The sequence below is a fragment of the Elephantulus edwardii genome, unplaced genomic scaffold, assembly GCF_000299155.1.
Source record: "Elephantulus edwardii isolate Elephantulus edwardi_28Jun2011 unplaced genomic scaffold, EleEdw1.0 scaffold00143, whole genome shotgun sequence".
Classification (NCBI taxonomy): domain Eukaryota; kingdom Metazoa; phylum Chordata; class Mammalia; order Macroscelidea; family Macroscelididae; genus Elephantulus; species Elephantulus edwardii.
In genome coordinates, this window is record NW_006399893.1 from 6,398,615 (window position 1) to 6,420,145 (window position 21,531).

At 40.4% G+C, this 21,531-nt stretch overlaps 1 protein-coding gene across 1 annotated transcript in view; it reads right to left on the bottom strand.

Moving 5' to 3' along the window:
• The window catches only part of NCKAP5 (NCK-associated protein 5), a 914,632-nt gene that overhangs the window by 403,981 nt on the left and 489,120 nt on the right, over positions 1–21,531 (bottom strand). Inside the window, 1 exon segment of the mRNA XM_006894461.1 lies at positions 2,380–2,529. Within this exon segment, the coding sequence (XP_006894523.1) occupies positions 2,380–2,529 (150 nt within the window).

Sequence of the window (21,531 nt, forward strand, 5' to 3'; positions counted from 1 at the left end):
TAACTGATTTCGTCTCTTTGTCAAAAATCAATTGCCCATAAATAGATGGGCTGATTTCCGGGTTCTCAATTCTATTCCATTGATCTATGTGTCTGTCGGTCAACTGATTTTTGACAAGGAGATGAAATCAGTTAAGTGGGGAAATGACAGCCTTTTTAACAAATGGTGCTGGCAAAATTGGAAAGCTGTATGCAAAGATATTTTTAAATGCCTCCTAGCTGTCCTTCACCAAGCTTCCTTAGTCACAATTAAATGAACTAAGACAAACTTGCAATGTAATCATAAATAAAAAGTAATGATTGAAGTACTTGGTTCAAGAGAAGAAAGAAATTATAGGATCAACTCATTCTTATCATTGACTTTGGAAATCCACTTAATTCAACCAAAAGTCAAAACAATGAGCCTCTCAATGCTCTCCAGATACAAACTCAGTTTTCAGGGAAGAGAAACAATGCAATACTCAGAAAATATCAGGAAGAACCGCTGAAGGCTTCCTTCTTGATCTCTCTTCTGTCCTATTGTTGAAAGCACCTCTTGGTTACTTCTCTCTGTGCAGTTGATTTTTTTCTATTGGTAGTTCTTGTCTAACCGTTGTAGGCAAAAGCCCAATAGTTAATGGTTAGAAGAGTCCACATGGCTGGAATGTTGTCCAAATGTCAACAACTTAAAAGGTAATTACATCCAAGCAAGGTAGTATTGTTCTGTGCTACTTAATCAGTCCTGAATACATGTCTTCCTCCCCATTTTGCAAATGAGTAAACAGAAACACAGAGAGAAAAAGCAACTTGCCAAAGATTTTGAAGCTTTGAAGGAATTGCTATTATGTACTATATCAAGTTGAAATCAACTCATACCTAACCCTCTTGCAGATTTTCAGAGGTTGTAAACTGCATGGGAGGAGACTGCCCATCTTTATCGGAAGGAGCAGCTGGTGGATTCAAATCTCTTGCCTTTGAGTTGGCAGTGCAATTCATTAACACTAAAACATGAAGTTCCTTTCTGGAAGTGGAGTAGCGTGAACGCAAGCTACAACTCAGCAGTTGGGGTCTAAAGTTAATAATTTTACCCATTTTGCTTTGTTGTTGCAAATGGAGCTAGAGTAAAAGGACACACCTGCTCTAAATAATGTGGTGAAAGAAGAGTAGTATTGATCCCAAGCATAGATTTCTCACTGCCAGAGGGAAAAATTTCCTTCCCACCACCCAAGTCTTGAGGATTCTGTAGACTCTACCAGTTACCTATGTTTGTAGTTGTTTAGGAAAGACTCCTTGTTCATGGTTTGCAAGTGAAGCTGGGATAAGAATACCCTTTGATCAAAATTAACTATAACCCACTTTTATATTAATAACAGAATTTATGGAAAGATAAATGGTCTATTTCCAGAAAAAAACAAAACAAAACATTTTCACCTAGCATGGAAAGTCACACCAAAAAATAGTAACTTAAACAGTCTCTGATTATTATCTCTTTTAAATAAAATTTTATTTTAATTGTGAGTTGTGATTTAATTGTGATGCACATTTGCAGAGAAGGTAGACTGAATGAAAATACATTACTATTTTAATATTTATTTTAATAAATCTAGTAATTACTAGATTACTATTCTAAACATTTAGTGATTAATCCTTGAAGTGATGTCAAATGCTACAAAGTAATAGACCAAAGTAAGAGTGTGGTTTTCAAACTGTGTTTTGGAGGATTTGGCATTGGTTTTGTTTAGGATTTGCTTGATGTTCTGGAGGCTGGGCTGCTATCTTAGAAGACATGGTTCAAATGCCACCGCCTTCTGAAAAACCTCTGAACCCACGAAACCCTTGGAGCACAGGTCGACCCTGATGCACTTGATCACCGCGAATTAGAATCAATCTAGGGTAACTAATCAATGGCCTGCAACTTCTTCGAGCAACCTTTCAGCCCAGTGTCAACCTTCTATACATCTCATAGATGTAGAATTTATGCATATTTTTAAAAAGAAATGGTTCAACTGTTCAAACTGGTTTTAAAAATTTATAATCATACTGATGCACAGTTGGTTATTTCACTCATTCATTCTTTTGACCCCTGCTGAGCCTACTTACTCTGAACATAGTAAAATTACATAGGAAATTATCCACTTCAGGGCTGAACTAGTCTTAAAGTGAACTACTGTTGTGTTGGGTTTTTTGTGGGCAAACACTAGGGTTAAGACCCCTTCAAGTCCTACAAAGTATAACTGTTTATACATCGTTGATAAGCCAGCCACTCATAGTGGGAGACACTGGATTGTATTCCTCATGGTGAACTGAGAAAAGAAGGTTTATGCTCACTGCACAGCAGTATCAGTAAAAGCACAGCATTGACATTGTTTTTAAGATGTATAATGATGGTTTTATTTCCTACCTCAAGAGCTTTCAATCGTTCTAACAGCAGTTTGGTTTTGTCTTTCCCGCCATCTGCACCGCTGCTCTCGCTCCTCAGATCCTCCTCTCCCACCATGTGAAGCTCTTCCAAAGCATCTCTGTGCTTCTTCTCTTCCTCTGACAGTTTCTCCTGAAGGAAGAAAATGACTGTTTTCAGAAACCCACACTGAAAAACAAGAAAGAGCTGAAGGCTGGAAGCTTAGAAAGCTCCTTATTGGTTCTACATGATTTCTGGGGATGAAGTGAAGATTTTGCTAAGCAAGTTCTGAGCGCCACTTAAATGAGTAAGAGATATTTGTTGTACTCAACTCTTGCAGGGCAAATGCACCAGGTCACCATTTCTGAATACAGCTGTCCACTGCCTGGTGGTAGAAGTGACCAAGCCAGGAAAGCCTTAGGTGATTAAGGGTTAATCCACTTGTATTTACACAGTGGAAATGCGTTTGAAGCTAGGGGTGGAAGGGAGAGGCAGAAGAAGTCTGTGTTGATAACCTTGATTTCTGAATGGGCCAACTCAAAATAAGACCTTTAAAATTTCTAGTCAAGCAATCATTTAATTAAGTTAAAGGACAGTAAAATATAATAGAATATTGAAATTGTGATTTCAGACTTCTAGGCTGAAACTAGTTAGTTCCTGCAGCTTTAATAAGGACACATAGCTTGTAAGGGCCCTTCCTCCTTTGCTAACACTGTAGAGTGTTCAGCTTATCCTCCAGGCTGACATGAAACATTGTTATCTGTCTCTCCTCTGCTGGGAGCTTCTCACTCAGCCTTGTCTTGGGCAGACTTTGGAGTTTCAAAGTGCTAATTTGAGTCTCACAATTGGCTCCTGTGCTCTAGGGTAAAGGAAATGTCAAGAAAATGTAATAAAAGGGAAAAAAATCTCAACCTCTTTGCACTCTATCAAGGCCCTCCAGCCTCAACGCAACGTGACATCATCCAACCCCACTATTTAATCCTAAAGGCTGCACAACTGTCTGGGCTAAATTGGATTATCAATGGTGAAGGACTGCTGGGTATTTAAATCTAAGCAGAGATCATTTTTGGAAACAAAGGCACAAAAGATGCGCTTCATGCCCTCAAGTCTCTTATATGACCTATTCAGAAAACACGACCATGGGCGGGGGGTGGGAAGAAAAGCAAAACAGGGTATCAAACGATAAGCCAAGGTGCTTTAGAGATTCCAGAGAAATTGATTTAAATTTCCTTTTGAAAATAAATTGTGCAGCATGTTTAAAAATATGTCATAATGTACATCCAGTCCTTCATATCTGTGAAGGAATTAAGAAAGATCCAGCAGAGACTTGAAAAGATGGGGTTGTGGTGGGCATATTTGGATGGTGACTAATTTTATAAAGCACAATGCATTGTGAATGATTGTATGAAATACAATGTATACGAATTTTGTATGCAAAATCAATACAAAAGAATTTTTTTAAAAAGAGTGTCATCTCAAGCATCTGTACACTTTTGAGTTAACTCTAGATTTCCTGTACTCCTAATACCATGTGCAAAATTTTGCAAGTAACATTTACATGTCTATCCTCAATCTTTGAAGGATTGTTTTAATTACTTAATTACTTTTTAAAATAAAGATACCTGTTTTTTTTTTTAAATCTATAGTTTTTATAATCTTCAATTGGTTAAATTCACATCTAATCAGTAAATGATCAACTGCAAACAGGGTAGATATTTTAAAGAAAAACAAGATGATGTGATGGAGGTGAGATGGTTAGGGACACTGTTAGAGATTGGCGGAATCAGATGGGCCTGCATCAGAAGGACATAAAACAGTGAGAAAGGTGAGGCTTGGTTTGCTGTAAGGCCCAGCAAGAGTCCACATTATGGAGGACAGTGCTAGTGGTTTAAGGGAAGACTAGAAGGCAATAAGGCCAGAAAGCAGAGTTAGACCATGGAGGGTCTAAAGTGCTGTAATGGAGAGCAGGCTATGGAAGGAAACAATAGAGGCCAGTTTGGAAGATGCTGTAGAGCAATGAATGAAAATTAGAAATGCTTTGAAGACTTTTACCAGGATTTACTAAGAGTAACTGTCATACTTAATGTTGTTGTCATGTGCTATTGACTCAACTACAATTCCTAGTAACCCTGAAAATGACAGATCTGAACTCACAGGTCCCATCCTTATCCTCTCTGCCACACTTGAACCCACTGTTAAAGATAAATCCATCTCATCAAGTGTCTTCCCCTCATTTGATGACTTTCCACTTTTATGAGCAGGATGAACTTTTCCAAGGACTAGTCCCTCCTAGTGGCATGTCCAAAGAATGTAAGATTATGTTTTTCTATTGCTTCTTCTAAGGGGGTCCCTAGCTAGACTCTCTCCAAGAAATATTTGTGTGTTCTCTTGCCAGCTCATGGGATGTTCAGTACTCATCTCCAATATCACAAGTCAAATATATCAATTCTTCTGTTATCTTTATTCAATGTCCAACTCCCAGACACCTAGTAAATAATTGAGAAAACCACAGCTTGGATTAGGTGTCTTCTTTAAGCTGACATCCTTACTTTTCAGAATTTTAGAGAGGTTGCTGAATGCTGACTTTCTCAAAGCAACGTATCTTTTGATTTCCTGACTGCTGATACCAAGGCTACTGATTAATGATCTAAGTAAGATGAAATAATTGACAATTACTATCTGTTCTCCATCCATCATGACATCGCTAGATCTAATGCCCATTTTTTTATGTTTTAGTATCTTCAGCTGTACAAGTCATTCAACATCTCTAGGCCTCTGTCTCTCACAGATTTAAAATGAAAGTGGTGTGATCATATAATTTCTAATGCTACAGTTTTAGATCACATTTTTTTCAGGAAGGAACGAAAATCAACAGGAGCGACAAGATAGCAGAGAAAGGACCCCTAGATTTGGTCAAAATAAGATTGTTAGTTGGAGCTTGAGAGCTGTTTACAAAAATGTGGCAAATTGTACTCAAACTGTCAGTGATTAAGCGGAATGTGAAGGAAGATAAAATAGAAGTGTTTTCTTAGACGTTCTTTTGAAACTCTGGCAGGGAAGAGAGGAAATAGAAAGAAATGTATATTGTAAGTAAAATAGCATTGCAAAGGCAAGTGGAAACCTTTTTAAGGTGAAAAATGAAGAGTTGTGTGAAGATCTAAAGAGAAGTGAGGAAATCGCTGATGGCAGCAGATGGAAAGGTCAAAAGGTATGAAGAGCTGAGTCCCAAAGCTGGGAAGGCAAAGGACGGATGTTTCAAAGAGGACTTCTCTGTAAATTCACACTTTGCAGGTGACTCAGTTTCTTAGTTGGCATTTCTACATCACTGGATGGTATCTCACTGGGATTCTTAGAACAGGAAGATATGAGTACAAGCATTTCCTTGTGAAATACAGGCAGCACCAAAACAAAGTGGAGAAGTGATAGTGAGACAAGAACTGAGTCACTGAAGAATACAGAAGGCAAATCTTATGAGATGAGAATCTGGGACATAGTGGCAAACTCATGCTTCAGAACCACTGCACCCAGCGGTGTGGGAGCTGAGGGGTTTATGTACAGTGGGCGTGGAGGAATCTGCTGCGCATGCCCATTACATCTCCAGGACAGACTCCCTCCTGGGTGCTCCTCACAGACTCCTCCTCATTGACAAAAACACATTCTGCCCTGGGTTCTACATTCGAAAAGGACCTAAACTCATTCTAGGAGGTGGGTTAACTGTTTCTCCTAGGTTGTCTCCGTAATAATTTTCCAGTGAAACTGGAATAATGATGAAGAGGGACTTTCTCCCCCGCCCCCCACTAGTAATACTATATTTATAGGAAAAAACCTCCCAAATACAAGATTTCATCAACACTGGTATGTGAGTGAGTGGAATTTTAAAAGTAAATACAACATAAAAGACAAAACCTATGGGCAATTTGCCTTGAAGGAAAACCACACTGTTCTCCTGCAGAGAGGATCCCACCCTGGGCACGCAGCGTGGCTCCATCTTCAGCCCGGCATCAGGCTTGCTTCCAGGCCACTGTTCTCATGTCAGCAATTTCAAAAGAAGGCCAGCACGTGGCACAGAAGAAATTACTAAAATATCTTGATTCTTAATTTTGACTGACATTCGATTTTAAAATGCCCAATTCTCTATATCACATCAAAACAGTTTAAGGCCGTGTTCTGAATAAAATGGTTTTATGCAAAACACCTCCCCTTTGGAACATAGTTTGCAAGTATGTCCCGTGTTCATCGGTTCTTCCTCAGGATTTACACAGAGCTGCGCACATGAGCTCGCATACTGTTCTTGAAATTTAGTTCAGTGCTGGCTGCTGCATATTGTGCAGTAAATCCAGCTACTTTTTAACTTACTCTTTTTGGTGTCATTAAAAGAGGGACCGTGCACTGGCATAGTGGATAGCGAGTTGCAACCCCAGCCCAAAGGCAACTCTCTGGGCTTCTGAATCCACTAATGTCTCTGAGGAAGGATGACAGGCCCATGTGATTTACAGCCTCGCAACCCCCCTGGAAGGTCAGCTATGAGCCACTTAAGACTTGATGGCAGTGAGTTCGAATATTTTGGTTTGTTTTGTTGCTGTGGTGGTGGTGTGTTGGTGTGGGTATTTTTTTTTTTAAATAAAACAAAGAAATGAGATGGAGGATAAAAAGTTCTGGGAAACCTGGAGAGCAGACACATCCTAACTGCCAATTTGGGAAAGGATAGCAGTTGAAATTATATTACATTCAGAAAAACCTAACAATGAAAAATATAATATACATAATCTATCCAAAACCAAGTGATCTATTTCAAACACACAAAAGAATAATGTTAGTTCCTTGGTTAATTGATTCTCACCTGTGGTATACTTAATAAAAAGAAAGACTAGAATATCTTGGGAACTTATATTACTAACGCATGTTCTCCTTACGACTCACCAAGGGAGGAACAAGAGAAATAAGCTGAGTCCAATGCTGAGGACCCCGAACTGTGAGGAGCATGAGTGGATTCCAGAGGTGACCTGCTTTCATTTTTATGGACTTTAATCAGCAGTGAATTCTATAAAAGGGAAGCTATCCCACAAACACCTTTCACTCTCCCCATATTTCATAGATGGTTGGGACCATAAGCTTCTTTGCCTCAACAAATATGAGCCAGCACTCAGGAAACTGAAGATTTAGGAGCTCCATCAGCATGTCAGGGCTTAAATCAAATTTTGCCTTGACAGGACATGAAGCAATGCTCAGAGCTGGACACTGTCTCTGGGGTCACCAAGGTAATGCTTTACATTTAGGGGAGCCCTCATCTTTTGTGCTTAAGTAGTCAGCATCATCTGGCGTACAGAAATGCATCACTTAACAGCCAACAAATGATAGGCTGGCCAGAAGATCCGGCTGCACAGCTCTGCACTCACAGCCAGCTACCACTCTCACCATGACTTTGGAGGCTTCAGGATATTATGGAGGAAAGCAATCAGGATGCCCTCACAACTGGTGTGAATGTGTGTTTTACTCATCTTCAGGAACAGTTCTAGAATGAGCCAAATGGAAACAGGACATTTTACTCATAATTGATTGGTCCATCTGTCTGCCAGATAGTTACTGAGTATCTATGCCAGGCATGTCAAAGGTACCAGGATAAAAGGCAAATACAATCACATAGGCCCACTGTGCTTCTGGAGCTTAGTCTTATGAGAGAAAGTTATTTATCAGCAGGTCACTGGCAAATGTAAGTGAGCACTGTGATATGTGCTATGACGGACATCTCAAGGCACTCTGAGAACTGACAGTAGCGTTATAAATAGAGGTCAGAAGGCACAGTAGGCAAGAAGCTGGATATGGCCATGTGGTGGGGTGGAAGGATGGCAGTTGGGAAACTGGAGAGAAGGTCTATGCAGCTGGGAGGGAGAAGAGGCTGGGAGGGGCACATGGGATGGATTATGCCATGTGACAAGAGAACCAGAGAACCAGAGAGAAACAGAGCTGCTGATCAGGAAGCCACTGGCTGTTTTCAGGTTTGTACAAGTGGTGGTGTGATGAATTGCATCATGTTCTAAAATGGAGTGCTAACACAGCATGGTGGGTGGATTAAAGGGAGCTTCGTGTAGACATAAGCAAAGCAGAATTCTACTGCAGTCATCTAAACAGCAGATGATTCGAATATGTCTAAAAGGCCAACTCGTAAATGAGAGCTCAGAATTGGTAAACCGTCCCACAGGTGCAACGCTGCAGTGTGTGGTCTTCTCAACAATAGTGAGGAACCAATATGTCCTTAGGTTAGGTAACTAACAATTATTGAAGTGTGAGCCAGTAACCACTGGCATCATTGTGAAAGGGATATTTAGGAGGTAAGGTTATGGTATAAAATACAGCATCCTCAACCAGCCAGCTCAAGCAAGAGTGAATCACGATACCCAGGACTAGAGCCAGAAATGTTTAATTTTAGCAGAGGCTCCAAGCAACTTTAAAGCACAACAAAATTTAAGGGGCTGTGAACAAAGCTGTCCCAGAGAAGAACATAAATAACTTTTATTTCAGGTGCCTGTTTAAAGCTATATATCCTATTTGACATTTTTATTCTTCATAAGCAAAATGAAGATTTAATTAATCATCTAATCTGATACCAAGTAGCGAGTGAAAGAGGGCGTAATAGTACGCTGGGACATACATGTAAGCCGGGCAAATAAAACACATGTGTCCCAAGAAAAAGGAAGGTGGCCATAGCTTGCTACATCCAACTAATGTAATAGGTCTTAAGTGTCAACCTGCATAGTAAGACCTGGCTGAGTGTAGTTTGATGAGAAACATGGGGGATTTCTATTTGAATTTTGAATCTCTACACTCCACCATATAATGATTCCAATTCCTCTTCTTGGAAGCAGATGACATCAATAATCCATAACTATTGGCTTCTAGGTAGAGCAAGAGGCACTACGGTTCCAAGAAATAAGTTTGATGTTGGCTTCCAAGGAAAAAACTATAGTTACAACTACCCTGTTGGAAAAGCTTCCTATTTAAATTCATATTTGTTTACACTTTCCTTATGTTAAGAGAGTAAGGAGAAAAGTGCCCATCTGTGTACCAAATGGGGTAGGAGTGTTGTTCCTGATGTTACAATGACACACAATTTTCATCAGAAGGAAATTATATGCAAAGTCTGACCGCTCGCCCTACACCACCAATGCCAGCACATGCCACACTTAGCCTAGCTGGGTGATGACTGGTTGTATATACAAAGATTTGGTATCAGCATGGTGGCCTCTGTTTTCTCTAGTCCCTAACTATGGCAGTGATGCCAACTCTGAGCCCAGGTCTGGAAGGATAATAAAAGAAACCCAGGTTAGGGGTGATGTGATATTTAAACAAATCTTAACATTTTATTTTCAGAAAAAATAAAACCCATTCATTATTGTCAAATTGGAATCAACTCAAGAGTCCCAGTGGATTTATAGAGGCCATAAATCACGTGGAAGCTCTGGTGGTCTAGAAGCAGCGCTGCAATTCTGAAACACATGGTTCAAAACCAGCTCTGCAGGAGAAGGATGGGCAATCTCTTCCTGTGAAATTCCCGTGACTTTGAAAAAACCACTGGTGGACAAGTTGGTTCCAACTCAATGGTACACAACAAAAACAACATGGAAGGAAATTGTATTTCTTCCTCAGAGCAGCTAGTGGACTTGAACCACCTGCTTTTGGGTTGGCAGCACAAGCTTTTGTCGACTAGGCCACCAGATCTCCCTTTAAGAGAATATAAACCCTTTCTCTGTTTCTTGAGGCCCATCATTTTTCATCTCTGACGTTTATGTCTTTTTGATCCAGGATAGGGAGACAATACTTTTCACCAAGTCTGAGAAAGAGGGTAAATGATAAAACAAGACCAATAACAGTAACAAATGCCTACATTTCCACCTAAGCTCAGCCAATGAGAATGTGGTCCAGTCACTTCACTTCTCTGTCCCTGATTTTCTTCATCTGCAAAATAAAATGCACAAAAATAGTCTAATCTAACGGTCCTTTCTGGCTTTAACTTCTTTAATTTTGATCTGTTAAAATGTTATTTTAGAGGATAAGTACCCAAACCCTTTGAAGTTCAGGGATTTAAATATAAAATGCCAGTTCTTGATCTGCAGAGAAGATAGATGCCTAATAAAATCTTTATGTTTCTTTTACAGATGTTGATTTCTCTTTCTTTTTTGAAAATATTTCCTCTCTTTTTTTTGCTACATACATTTTCCGGGGGCCCTGATAGGTGTCACTTAGTCCAACCTCTACATTGAGCATGCCCTCCCAAAAAGTATCCTAAGCAGTGGCATCAAGCAAGAGTGGAGTGAAAGATACTCTTGACATTGGAGAAATCAAGCCGCCCAGGAGTGCTCTCTGGGGACAACTGCATACAGGAGGAAGAATTCCAAGTCTTTTCTAGTTGCAAGGCTTTATAAAGATAAGGAAGATTCACGCCTCTGTCTATTTTTATTGTTATTATTTTTACCTATGATGGCAGACATAAAGCCTACATGTATAAATACTGCTTGCAGGTCAATGATAACAGTAGTTATGCCCTGTTGCAGCTCACTCATTATTTTTTCTGATGGAGACTACTCTTATCTCCCAATTCTGTGCAAAAAGAAACAAAACCCTCCAGAACTCATCGTCTTTAAAAATTTTAAAGCATTTTATTCTGCTTTAGGTGAAAGTTCACATTGCAAAATATTTTCTAATCCATAGTTCATGGACACATTGCTCCCTGAGTTTGGCTGCAACCATTGTGAAGTGCCAGCACTACTTTTCCGATTTGCTAGCTGGACTCTGTTTCTGCCCCTGTAGCTTCTCTGTGCCCCCTCCACTCCCAGTCTTCTCATCTTCAGTTATGGGTAAATGGTACTCTCTTGATCTTTTAGAATCAATTGCTGTAAGAATCACATTTTTCATGACTGCCATTATTTTTTTAAATAGCCCTGTTTATTATTTTTCTGGAAGGTAGTGTGTGGGAAAGTCTTCAGTTTCAAGTAAAAAGTTAGTCTCAGGGCAAGATTCTCAGGGAGTCTGCTAGCCTTTTTCCGAGCATGAAGTCTTATTCACTTTGATTGAACTATGAATTGTTTTCTCCATTTGTTACCGTGGAAACTTCTTGCGGTGGGAGCCCCAGAGGCTGGGCACCATCCAGTTCTTCTGGGCTTAGCTTGGCGGAGGTTTTGGCCTAGGTGGGTCTTTATGTCTCAGAACTAATTACTTCCTTGCATCTTCCTTTTTAACTCTAGGCAGGAAATGATCAATAGCTGTGTCATGGATGGCTGCTTACAAGCTTTTAAGTCCCCAAATACTATTCACCAGACCAGGATATAGAATGTTACCTTTATGCTTGCTGATTGATCTGGATACCTTCAAGTACGTGCAGTTTTCAACTAGAAGAAAGCAAAATGATCCTGGCAGGATATGAAGACATCCAACTTCACCCGGCTAGTTAGCTGTACTGTTGTTGTTCTTAGGTGCTGCCCAGTTAAGTAAAACTAACAGTGACCCTATGAACAAAAGATCTGAACCCTATTGTTCTATCTTGCACCATTGTCACACTTCCTGATACACAAGAGCCCATTGCAGCAGTCACTCTGTCAATCCACCCTGCCTAGCATTGTGTCCAAGAAATAGCCCTGCCTAGCAACATGTGCAAAGTATGTGAGACGAAGCCTCCAGAAAGCACTCCAGCTGCACCCTCTCCAAACCACATCTGTTTGTTCTCTTGGCTGTCCATGGGATGTTCAGTGCTCTTCTCCAACACCACAGCTCAACAAGCTGTTCTATAACAAGCTGGTTCTGATTCTGTAAGAATGAGCATCTGGGTAACACTTTAGAATGACACTGAGACCCCTATATACACTCTTTTCTTTCATATTCACAGCAACAGGGGCACAAGGCAAACATGAGTGCCCCTTGACAGATGAGGAAATGGGCTCAGAGAGGATATCAAGTGACCAGATGAGGAGTAAATGGTCGAACCAGAAATTAAGCACAGTTCTGACTTCAAATGCCATCTGCATTCTTCCGCACTGGCTTTCTACCTCTGGCTGACTTCTCTGCACCCATGTTAATCTCTCCTTAATGGTGATCCAAGCTGAGCATTTGTGAGCTCCCTATCCAACCAGGATCATGCCACTGAGAGTCTCTTTCCTAAAGATCAGACCATTTCTCTCTGGAGTCACTGATTTCATCAACCGTGTCAGCTTTAGTCTCATGATGAAATGTATCAGCAGAATAGGCTTAACAAACCACTACCACTTTCCAAGTTAATGATGATTCAATTAGCGCAAAGCATGAGTGGGCATCATGATACTCGCTAAGTGAGAACGCCAGGCCAGGGTCTGGCTGACTGCGGCCCCCTTGAGCCCGCGCTTCCGCTCCTGTGACTGATTTACTCATTTGTTTCCTGGTGGCGGGCGGGTGCGCAGAATATGTTGTCACTTTAGATAGTGCCTCGGCAAATACCGTAACAATGTTCCCTGGGATCGCTAGCAGCTTTGTTCAGCACTAGCATACTAAATGTTAAAGGGGGGGAAAAGGAGTGTCAGATAAATCACAGGATTTTAAAGGAACATCCCAATTTGTTCACAGTTTAACATTATGACTGTCAGGCAGAATATATAAAACTCCTCTTTTTCATCCTTGGATTTGACTTACAAAGTGAACTAAGAACACAGTAAAATCCCCAAGATTAAATGTGTATGATGGATAAGAGAACAAAGTGTTTTCTTGATGTCTCTAATATGAACCAGCGTCCACTGGCCTATCAATCCCCATCCGCTCCCCACTATTCTCCAATCACCCTGCTCCTCAACATTGCCAGCTAGCTTCCGTATTGAACAGCTCTGTGGAGGAGTTACACTAATAAATTTTCAGGTGACGTTTTTATTGCCTGTTCCATCTATCAGCAACATTTATGTTCTTTGAAAAAAATTAAATTCTAAAGGCACTTTACATACAGGGAAACTCATAGCACGGAACAGGGTAGAGGGAAAAATGAGAGTTCTGATATTCATAAAGGTATGCTCCAAGTGACAGACACCTGGAGAGATGAGCAATATAAAGTGGCCTTTTAGCCCATGGCTGGCTGACTGCAAACAACATGAGAAAGAAAAAAAAAAGGAAAAAAAAAAAACAGTAAGTAGTTCAAGTAGATGAGGGAGTTTAAGTGGTTAATGGTCACACTGAGGTTCTTCTAAAAAATAAAAATAAGGAAAACCCAATTGTCCTGTCAAGTCTGACTCCTAAGGACCCTACAGGACAGGATGAAGTGCCCCACAGGCTTCCACAGCTACACCACGTCACAAAGGCACATGGCAGCCTCTTTCTCCCATAGAGAAGCTGGTGAGCTCTAAACATGGACCTTGTGTTTAGCAGCCATCAAGTACTCCACAACTGCACCACCATGGCCTAGATAGGTCTTAGGGGGGAAAACAACAATAAACAAAAAATGACTCAAAATATCAAACTTTGCAATTCATATTCATTTATTCTCTTTCTCTCTGTCTCTCTCTCAGCCTTAAAGAAACCAGGTCTCGGCCTGGTCAAGAAACCAGGTAATTTCCAGAGGGAAACTGAGTCAGTGGAGTGAAAGACAATCTTCTGAAAACAGACACATCATCTACTGGCTATGGAATGGTAGGCAGGTGGCACTATTACTGCCCTCCTTGATTTTCGTAAGGAGCTGTGCTGCCAACCCAAAGGTAACCAGTTTGAATCCACCAGTTGCTCCATGGAAAAAAGAACAGTCTCCTCTTATGGGATGTGCACCTTCTGGAAAACCCACCAGAGGGTCAGTGATGAGGGTCTAGACTCACAGGCAGTAAGTGAGAGAGAGAGAGTTTGTATACACTTATAGCAATCATCTGAATCCTGAATAAAAATGGGATGAAAATAAATGTAAACAATTTCAATTTTTTTTTGCCCCATAAAGATCTACTTTCATATGACTGACAGATGTATGTAAAATTTTTGTTTGAGAAAGCATGTCCAGGGCTATGTACTTTGTTTTTCCTGTGGCATTTGTTGACAGAGGAAAAATTATGTAGCTTCTGAATTTGTTAAAGTGGACTTAATTGGGAAGCAGTTTCTCTACTTATCCTTCAAGTCCTCAAAAGTAATAATAAAATAATATGAAAAGGGAGCCTATCTAGAAAAGAGAATTTGTTAATACATATTCAGTAAGCAGACAGTGTATGTAATTCACTGGTTTCCACGAGAAAGTCAGGTTCCCTCTTTAGGTATGAATAATATTTGATAACCATAGCACTCCGTTTCCTATGCAAACATAGAAGCCATATAAGAAATGTCCAATACTGTTGAATATGATGATGCTGGTTAAGAGACTCACCTTTGTTTCACCTCTGATGACACACTATGTCATTTTGAATGAGTTTAATGCTAAGCCACATAGATATTCCAATGTTATTTCAGTGAAAAAAAAAAGCAAGTATTTAGCTGTCATTAACAAAAAGAACTGAAAGGCTGTTTGCACAAAAAGGAAAAAAGCACCATTAAGTTGGCTCTTAATTCCAGAAAATCAAGAGATGAATTTCAATGGGAAAGTCAGCTGTCAAGGACCTCTCCAGAGTACTGAAGAGCAATGATGTCAGGCTGGAGACTAAGGTACTTCTGATCCAGGGCATAGTACATACATACACTTGCATGCTATGTGTCAGAGAGCTGGGCAATGACTAGGGATGACAGAGAATTGATGTCTTTGAGCTGTGGTGCTGGAGAAGAGTGTTGAATATATCATGGACTCCTAGGAGAACAAACAGGCTTGTCCTGGAGAAGGTGAAGTCGGGCTGCTCCTTGGAAGCAAGGATTCTGAAGCTTCATCTAACATTCTTAGGGCATGTTGCAAGGAGGGACCAGTCCTTGGAGAAGGATATCATGCTTGGGAGAGTGGAGGGACAGCACAGGAGAGGAAAACCCTTGATGAGATGGATCGATTCAGTGATCGGGGTAATGGGAGTAGATGTGTCAGAGACAGTGAGGTTGGCACAGGATAGAGCAGGGTTTAGGGCTCTTGTACACTGGGTCACTATGAGTTGCAAGTGACTTGATGGCACATAACAACAACAACAACTTCCAGAAAATTAGTTTTGGTATGTGTATCCTTCAACTGTGAAGCTCTGATGATGTAGTCTGTAAAGAGGTGCACTGCTAACCCAAAGGCCATGCTTCAAATCCACTGACCAATCAGAGGGAGAAAGGTGGACAGTCTCTTGTATGACTTATAGACTTGGAAAGCCAATGGAGTGTCAACTATGGTTCAGTTCCAACTCAGTGGCAATGGGGGGGGGTGGTGTTTTAACTGATACCCCTATTCTCCAATCCCTCAGCAGCCCATACAGGAACACACTGCCTTTTCAGCCATAAAATTGTCTTTTCCTAAAATGTTCTGGGAATTTCTGGAGACACAGAGACCCACTCTTAATCAAGCCTGTCTTCTCTTTCCACCTCCCTACCTCCTTTCTCTCCCAGGGTTACCTCAAAGAAGAGCTCTAATGAGAGGCATTAGTTGTACTTTTAGAAGTCAGAGATGGATTATCTGGTTAACTCTCTTGGGTTCTCATGTCAGATCAGAAAGAAGCCTTACCTATTTGCACCTAAATGGAAGTTAAAGCTAAAGCAGGGATATTACACTTATTTCCCCAGGACAATTTACATAATGCGTGCTCTCTGCAGTCAGGCACAGTTCAGGATACAGAGGAGGCTCTGATTGTGTGACGAAATTTTGCTTCCACCAATATTCTCCTGGTGTGCATTTTGACATTAAAACCATTCTTTTTATCCCTAAACTCTGAAAGTTGCAGGAGACTTTCAGCGGAGGCTGCTTCCTTGTCATGTGGGATGTACAATCTGACAAGCCCCTCATCGCTACGGTGGGAGCACAGGCGTGGTGGCGGAAGACACCTTGCAGCCCTGCCACATGACTCACTTCACTGAGAAAAGAAGAGGAAAGTTGGATAAATTAACAGGAAGTGTGTGGGATCTTAAAAGGCAGACAATTAGAAATGTCAGCACACAGGTAGGACAAAATCATTACCAAAGTGCACTGAAAATTTATAATTTCAAAAGGGGCTAACCAATTTCATCATGTAAAATTCTGTACATTTGAAGAATAATAAAGCCATTTGCTTCAGGAACTCATTCCAATAGATCCTACCAGTAACCACCTTAGTGCCAATCAGTTTGGTCTTCTGTTGCCACAGAGAACAAGAAGTCACAAAACTCATGACTGCTCTGGACTCTCACTCCAGGAGCAGTTGTTGTATGCTGTCAACTCAGAGCCAACTCATAGCTGACCCACCAGCAGGTTCTCAGGGGCAGGAAATTGTGTAGGGGAGAGAGTGCTCATCCTTCTCCCATGGAACAGCTAGTGGAATCAAACTGTGTGCCTTTGGGATTGCAGCACAACTTCTTACCACTAGGCCATCAGAGTTTCTGATAAGTAGTAAGATTTTGGGAAAAGTCACCTGGCTTATCTGTGATGTCATTTCTTCCTGTGCAAAATACAGTGGTTAAATATTGGAGGGGTTTTCATCTTTGAGAGTCAGTAACTTCAAATAGCCTATCTTTTTCTCTACACTTTCTAAGTACTGTAGACCTAACAAATATCCATGGAATGACTTGTCACCCAGCCCTTGTCTTAGAATCTCAGGAGCAGCAAAAATTTGCCAAAATGCATCAACCTGAATATAACGAGGCGGTAGATAAAGTCTGCTCCTCCAGCTACCCCAACCAATAAAGAGATAACACAGCCTTCCTTTTAGCCATGACCATCAAGATACTAGATAATCATTTCATATACTCCCCCTCTGACGAAAAATGCTCATTTTAAAGTATGCTGGCCTTCATGTTCCACACCTGTACTAACACTGACCAGACTGCTGTGTCTTATCCAGCTCTTCAAAGCCTTTGGCTATGTGTGTCTGGGGTCATCCCACATACTAAAGTCAGAGGTGGTTCTGGATTAGGGAACCTAGAAAACTCACCTCCATCTGGAAAGAAGGCCTTGAACTTGGTGAGCTAAGATATGGTCTCTGTGGGGACCACCCTTGGTTGTCTGGCTGTGCATGTCCTTTCTGTCATCCCTCACTGTTACTTCAGCAAAGAAGTCATTTCCAACCCATGGACTGAATATGGCTGAAAATGAGGTTCTGCATCTCATACACCTTGTGCATGGCTGGCACAGTAAGATCTGAACACATATTTTCTCTAAAAACGTGTGCTGACTCATGATTCCTTAATTTTTCTCACTGAAGTAAGTACCTGGAATCCTCTGCTTCCTCTCAGAGCTCTCCAAATCCTCTGCTTCCTCTTGTCAGAATACCCAGAATTCTCTGCTTCTTCTTATTAGAGCTTCCAAAATCCTCTGCTTCCTCTGCCAGCTCATCCAGAATCTTCTCTGCTTCTTCTCCCAGCTTACACATAACTCTCTAATGCCTTTCTATCAGGACACTCATAGTTCTCTGCTTCTTCTTAGCATGGTACCCACTACTCTCTTTATCCTCTTGCCAGAAAATTCTACTGTCTTTCTCAAGGCCCAGAGCTACTCTCACTGTCCCCAGAAGCTCTGCATGTAGGTGGTAACTTCTGTTGTTAGGTGCCATTGAGTAAAGGATGATGCACGGTAACCCTATGAACAGTAGATTTTAATTTGCCATATCCTGAGCCATCCTCATGATCTCTGGTATGGTCCAGTCCATTATTAAAGTCACTGTGTCAATCCATCTCTCTTTCTCTGATACGCCACCTTTCCCAGCATGATATCTTTGTATAAGGACTAGTCCCTCTTGACAACATGCTCAAAGAATGTAAGGAAAAGTTTCATCATCCTTGCCTCTGAAGAGCACCCTGGTTGTATTTCTTCCTAAATGAACTTGTTTGTTCATTTGATAGTTAATGGGATATTCAGTACTCTTGGCCAACACCACAACTCAAAGGCATCAATTAATTCTTCTGTCATCCTTATTCATTGTTCAACTTTCGAAAGTACAAAAAATAATTGAAAATATCATGGCTTGGATCAGGTGTATCTTAGACTTGAAAATGATATCCTTGCCCTTTAGCACTTTGGAGAGGTCCTTTACAGTGAATTTTCCTCAATGCAATATAGCTTTTAATTTCATGATTACTACTGCCCTGGGTGTAGTGGGAGAAGGATGGGAAATCTCCTCCCATGTGATTTACTGCCTCTGAAACCCCACTTGGAGGGTCAGCTATGGGCTATTTCCAACTTGATGGCATGCAACCAACCAACCATGGATGTTGACTGTCCATCCAAGTAAAATAAAATCCTTAATAACTTCAATCTTTTCTCCATTTATCATGATGTTCACTATTGATCCAGAGATGAGAACTTCTGTTATCTTGTGGTTGAAGTGTAACTCATATATTGAAGACTCAGTTTTATTTTTATTTTCTACAGCAAGTACTTCAAGTCCTCTTCACGTTCTTCATGCAAGGTTGTGTTATCTGCAGAACACAGGTTGTTGAAAAGGTTTCCTCCAATCCTGATGTCACATTTTCACAGAGCCTAGCTTCTTGAATGATTTGCTTAGCATACAGGCTGAATAAGTATGGAGAAAGAAAATAATCTTGACACACATTTTTTCTTGATTTCAAACCATGCAGTGTTTTTTTTTTGCTCTGTTTAGATAGCTGCTTTTTGATATAGGTCTAGGTTTCTCACAGTCACAATTAAGTGTTCTGGGATGCCTATTCTTCTCAATGTTATCCATAATTTTTTATGATTACTACAGTCAAAAACTTTTGCATGGTTAATGAAAAAGAGCTTAATATTTTTTTTTAGTATTCTCTGATTTCAGTGAAGATTCATTTGTCATCAGTAATGATATCTATTGTGCCATGGCTTTCTCTGAACCCAGTTTTAAGTTCTGGCCATTTTATGGTGATGTGCTAGCCATGCCATTTTTAAACAATTTTCAGCAAGATTTCACTTGCAAGTAATTTTAATTATATTATTATATAATTTAAAAATTCTATTGGATCATCTCTTTAAATCCAACTCTAAGAAGCTTTAGCCCAGTGAGCCAGACATTTAAAAATAAAAAAACAAACAAACAAAAAAAACCCACACAACAAATTCCTGCATTTAAAGCTTTGTAGTATTGTGGTTCTCTAACAAATTTACACATCAGAATTGCTTTTTGGAGGATTGAAACTCTTAGCACTCAAACCCCACAGTATCCTTTTTTTAGAACTAGGGCATTCATATTTTTTAAAACTCTTTAGATGACTCCAAAGTACAGCAAAACTTAAGAATCTCTAGCATAAAATATAATTAATGCTACTTCTTTAAGACCAAGGGATTTGGACTCAAAACACCAACTCTATTCTGACTCATTACATGACCTTCAGAAAATTAACTGCCTCTTTGAAACTTCACTTCTTCACCTGTAAAGGAGATTCAAATCCCTTGCCAATCCTATTTGAAGGGTTAATATGAAGACCAAATAAAATAATTCTATGAAAGTGCTCTAAAATTGTAAAACACATTATTTCTTGTAACTGTGACAATTTTACTACTGATGCCCCTAGAAATGGTGTTTAATGCTCAGAAGAGAGAAGGTAATAAAAATATATAGGGAAGAAACATATACTAACAAAAGGATTAGAATAATTAAACACAGTAACTCAAGAGAAAGATAGGCCAATCCATAACTTAGGGGCATTTTTCACAAGTCATTTTATATTTTTAGTTTTACAAGTAAATGAAACAAACGTGCTGCAGGGAGGTGTACCCTTAAATGGAATTTTTTTCAGATCATTCCTTACAATTTCTGCAGACAATTACTAATTCAGATTAAAGTATAGCCTTTGGATTGAATTTAAACAACGGGTTTACATGGTTGGCCAAAGCTCGACCTCTTCCCAATAGGGCACCAAAGCTCCTTTATAATACAGAGTAAACCTAAGTTCCTTATTTTTTCCATCTCCTTCACCAAATTCTGTATCCTAAATTCCTATTTTCTGCAATGAGTTGTTGTTTTTGCTGTTATGTGCCGTCGAGTCACTTGCACCTCAAAGCGACCCTATGTACAACATCCCTAAACTCTGCTCTGTCCTGTGCCAATCGCACCGTCCCTGACACACCCATCCTGATTACCCCAGTCACTGAATCAATCCACCTTATAAAGGGCCTTCCCCTTCTGCGCTGTCCCTCCACCCTACCAAGCATGATGTCTCTCTCCAAAGACCTCTCCCTCCTCACAACATGTCCAAAGTATGTTAGATGGAATCTTAGAATCTGTTTGTTTTCCTAAGAGTCCATGGTACCCTCAATACTCTTCTCCAACACCAAAGCTTAAAGGCATCAATTCTCCTTCTATCCTCCTTAGTCATTGTCCAACTCTCTGGTGCATAACAAGTAATAGCAAAGACCATGGCCTGTATCAGGTGCACCTTAGTCTCCAAAGAGACACCATTGCTCTTCAGTACTTTGGAGAGGTCCCTAACAGCATACTTTCCCATGACAATATGTCTTCTAATTTCCTGGCTGCTGGTGCCAAGAGTGTTGACTGTGGAGCCCAGCAAACTGAAGCTGTGAACAATTTCAATCTCTTCTCCATCTTTGTCTTCTTGACATTGAGCCACAATCCATACGGGAGGCTGCAGTCCTTGACCCTCTGCAGCAAGCGCTTCAGGTCCTCCTCAGTTTCAGTAAGCAGGGTTGTATCATCGGCATATCGCTGATTGTTCATAGATCTTCCAACCATCTTGACCCCACATTTCTCCTCACAGAGCCCAGCCTCCGGATAATCTGTTCTACATACAGGTTGAAATTCTCAGATTAAGCTGGTTCACACTATGACATGAACGGCCCTAACCCTACCCTCACAACTACTATTTTTTTATTTTTCTTACATGAGATGCTGCTTTAATTGATGGCATTTTAGGTAAACATATTCAAGTGAGAAAATATTGATAAAGAGAAGGGGTAATAGGCTGTAGGCAGAAGAAAGTTATTCCTGATAATCTAACCCTGTTGTTGTTGTTATGTGCCCTCGAGTCATTTGCGACTCATAGCGACCCCATGTACAATAGCCCTAAACCGTGCTCTATCCTGTGCCAATCTCATTGCCTCTGACACATCCATCCCGAGTACCCCAGTCACTGAATCAATCC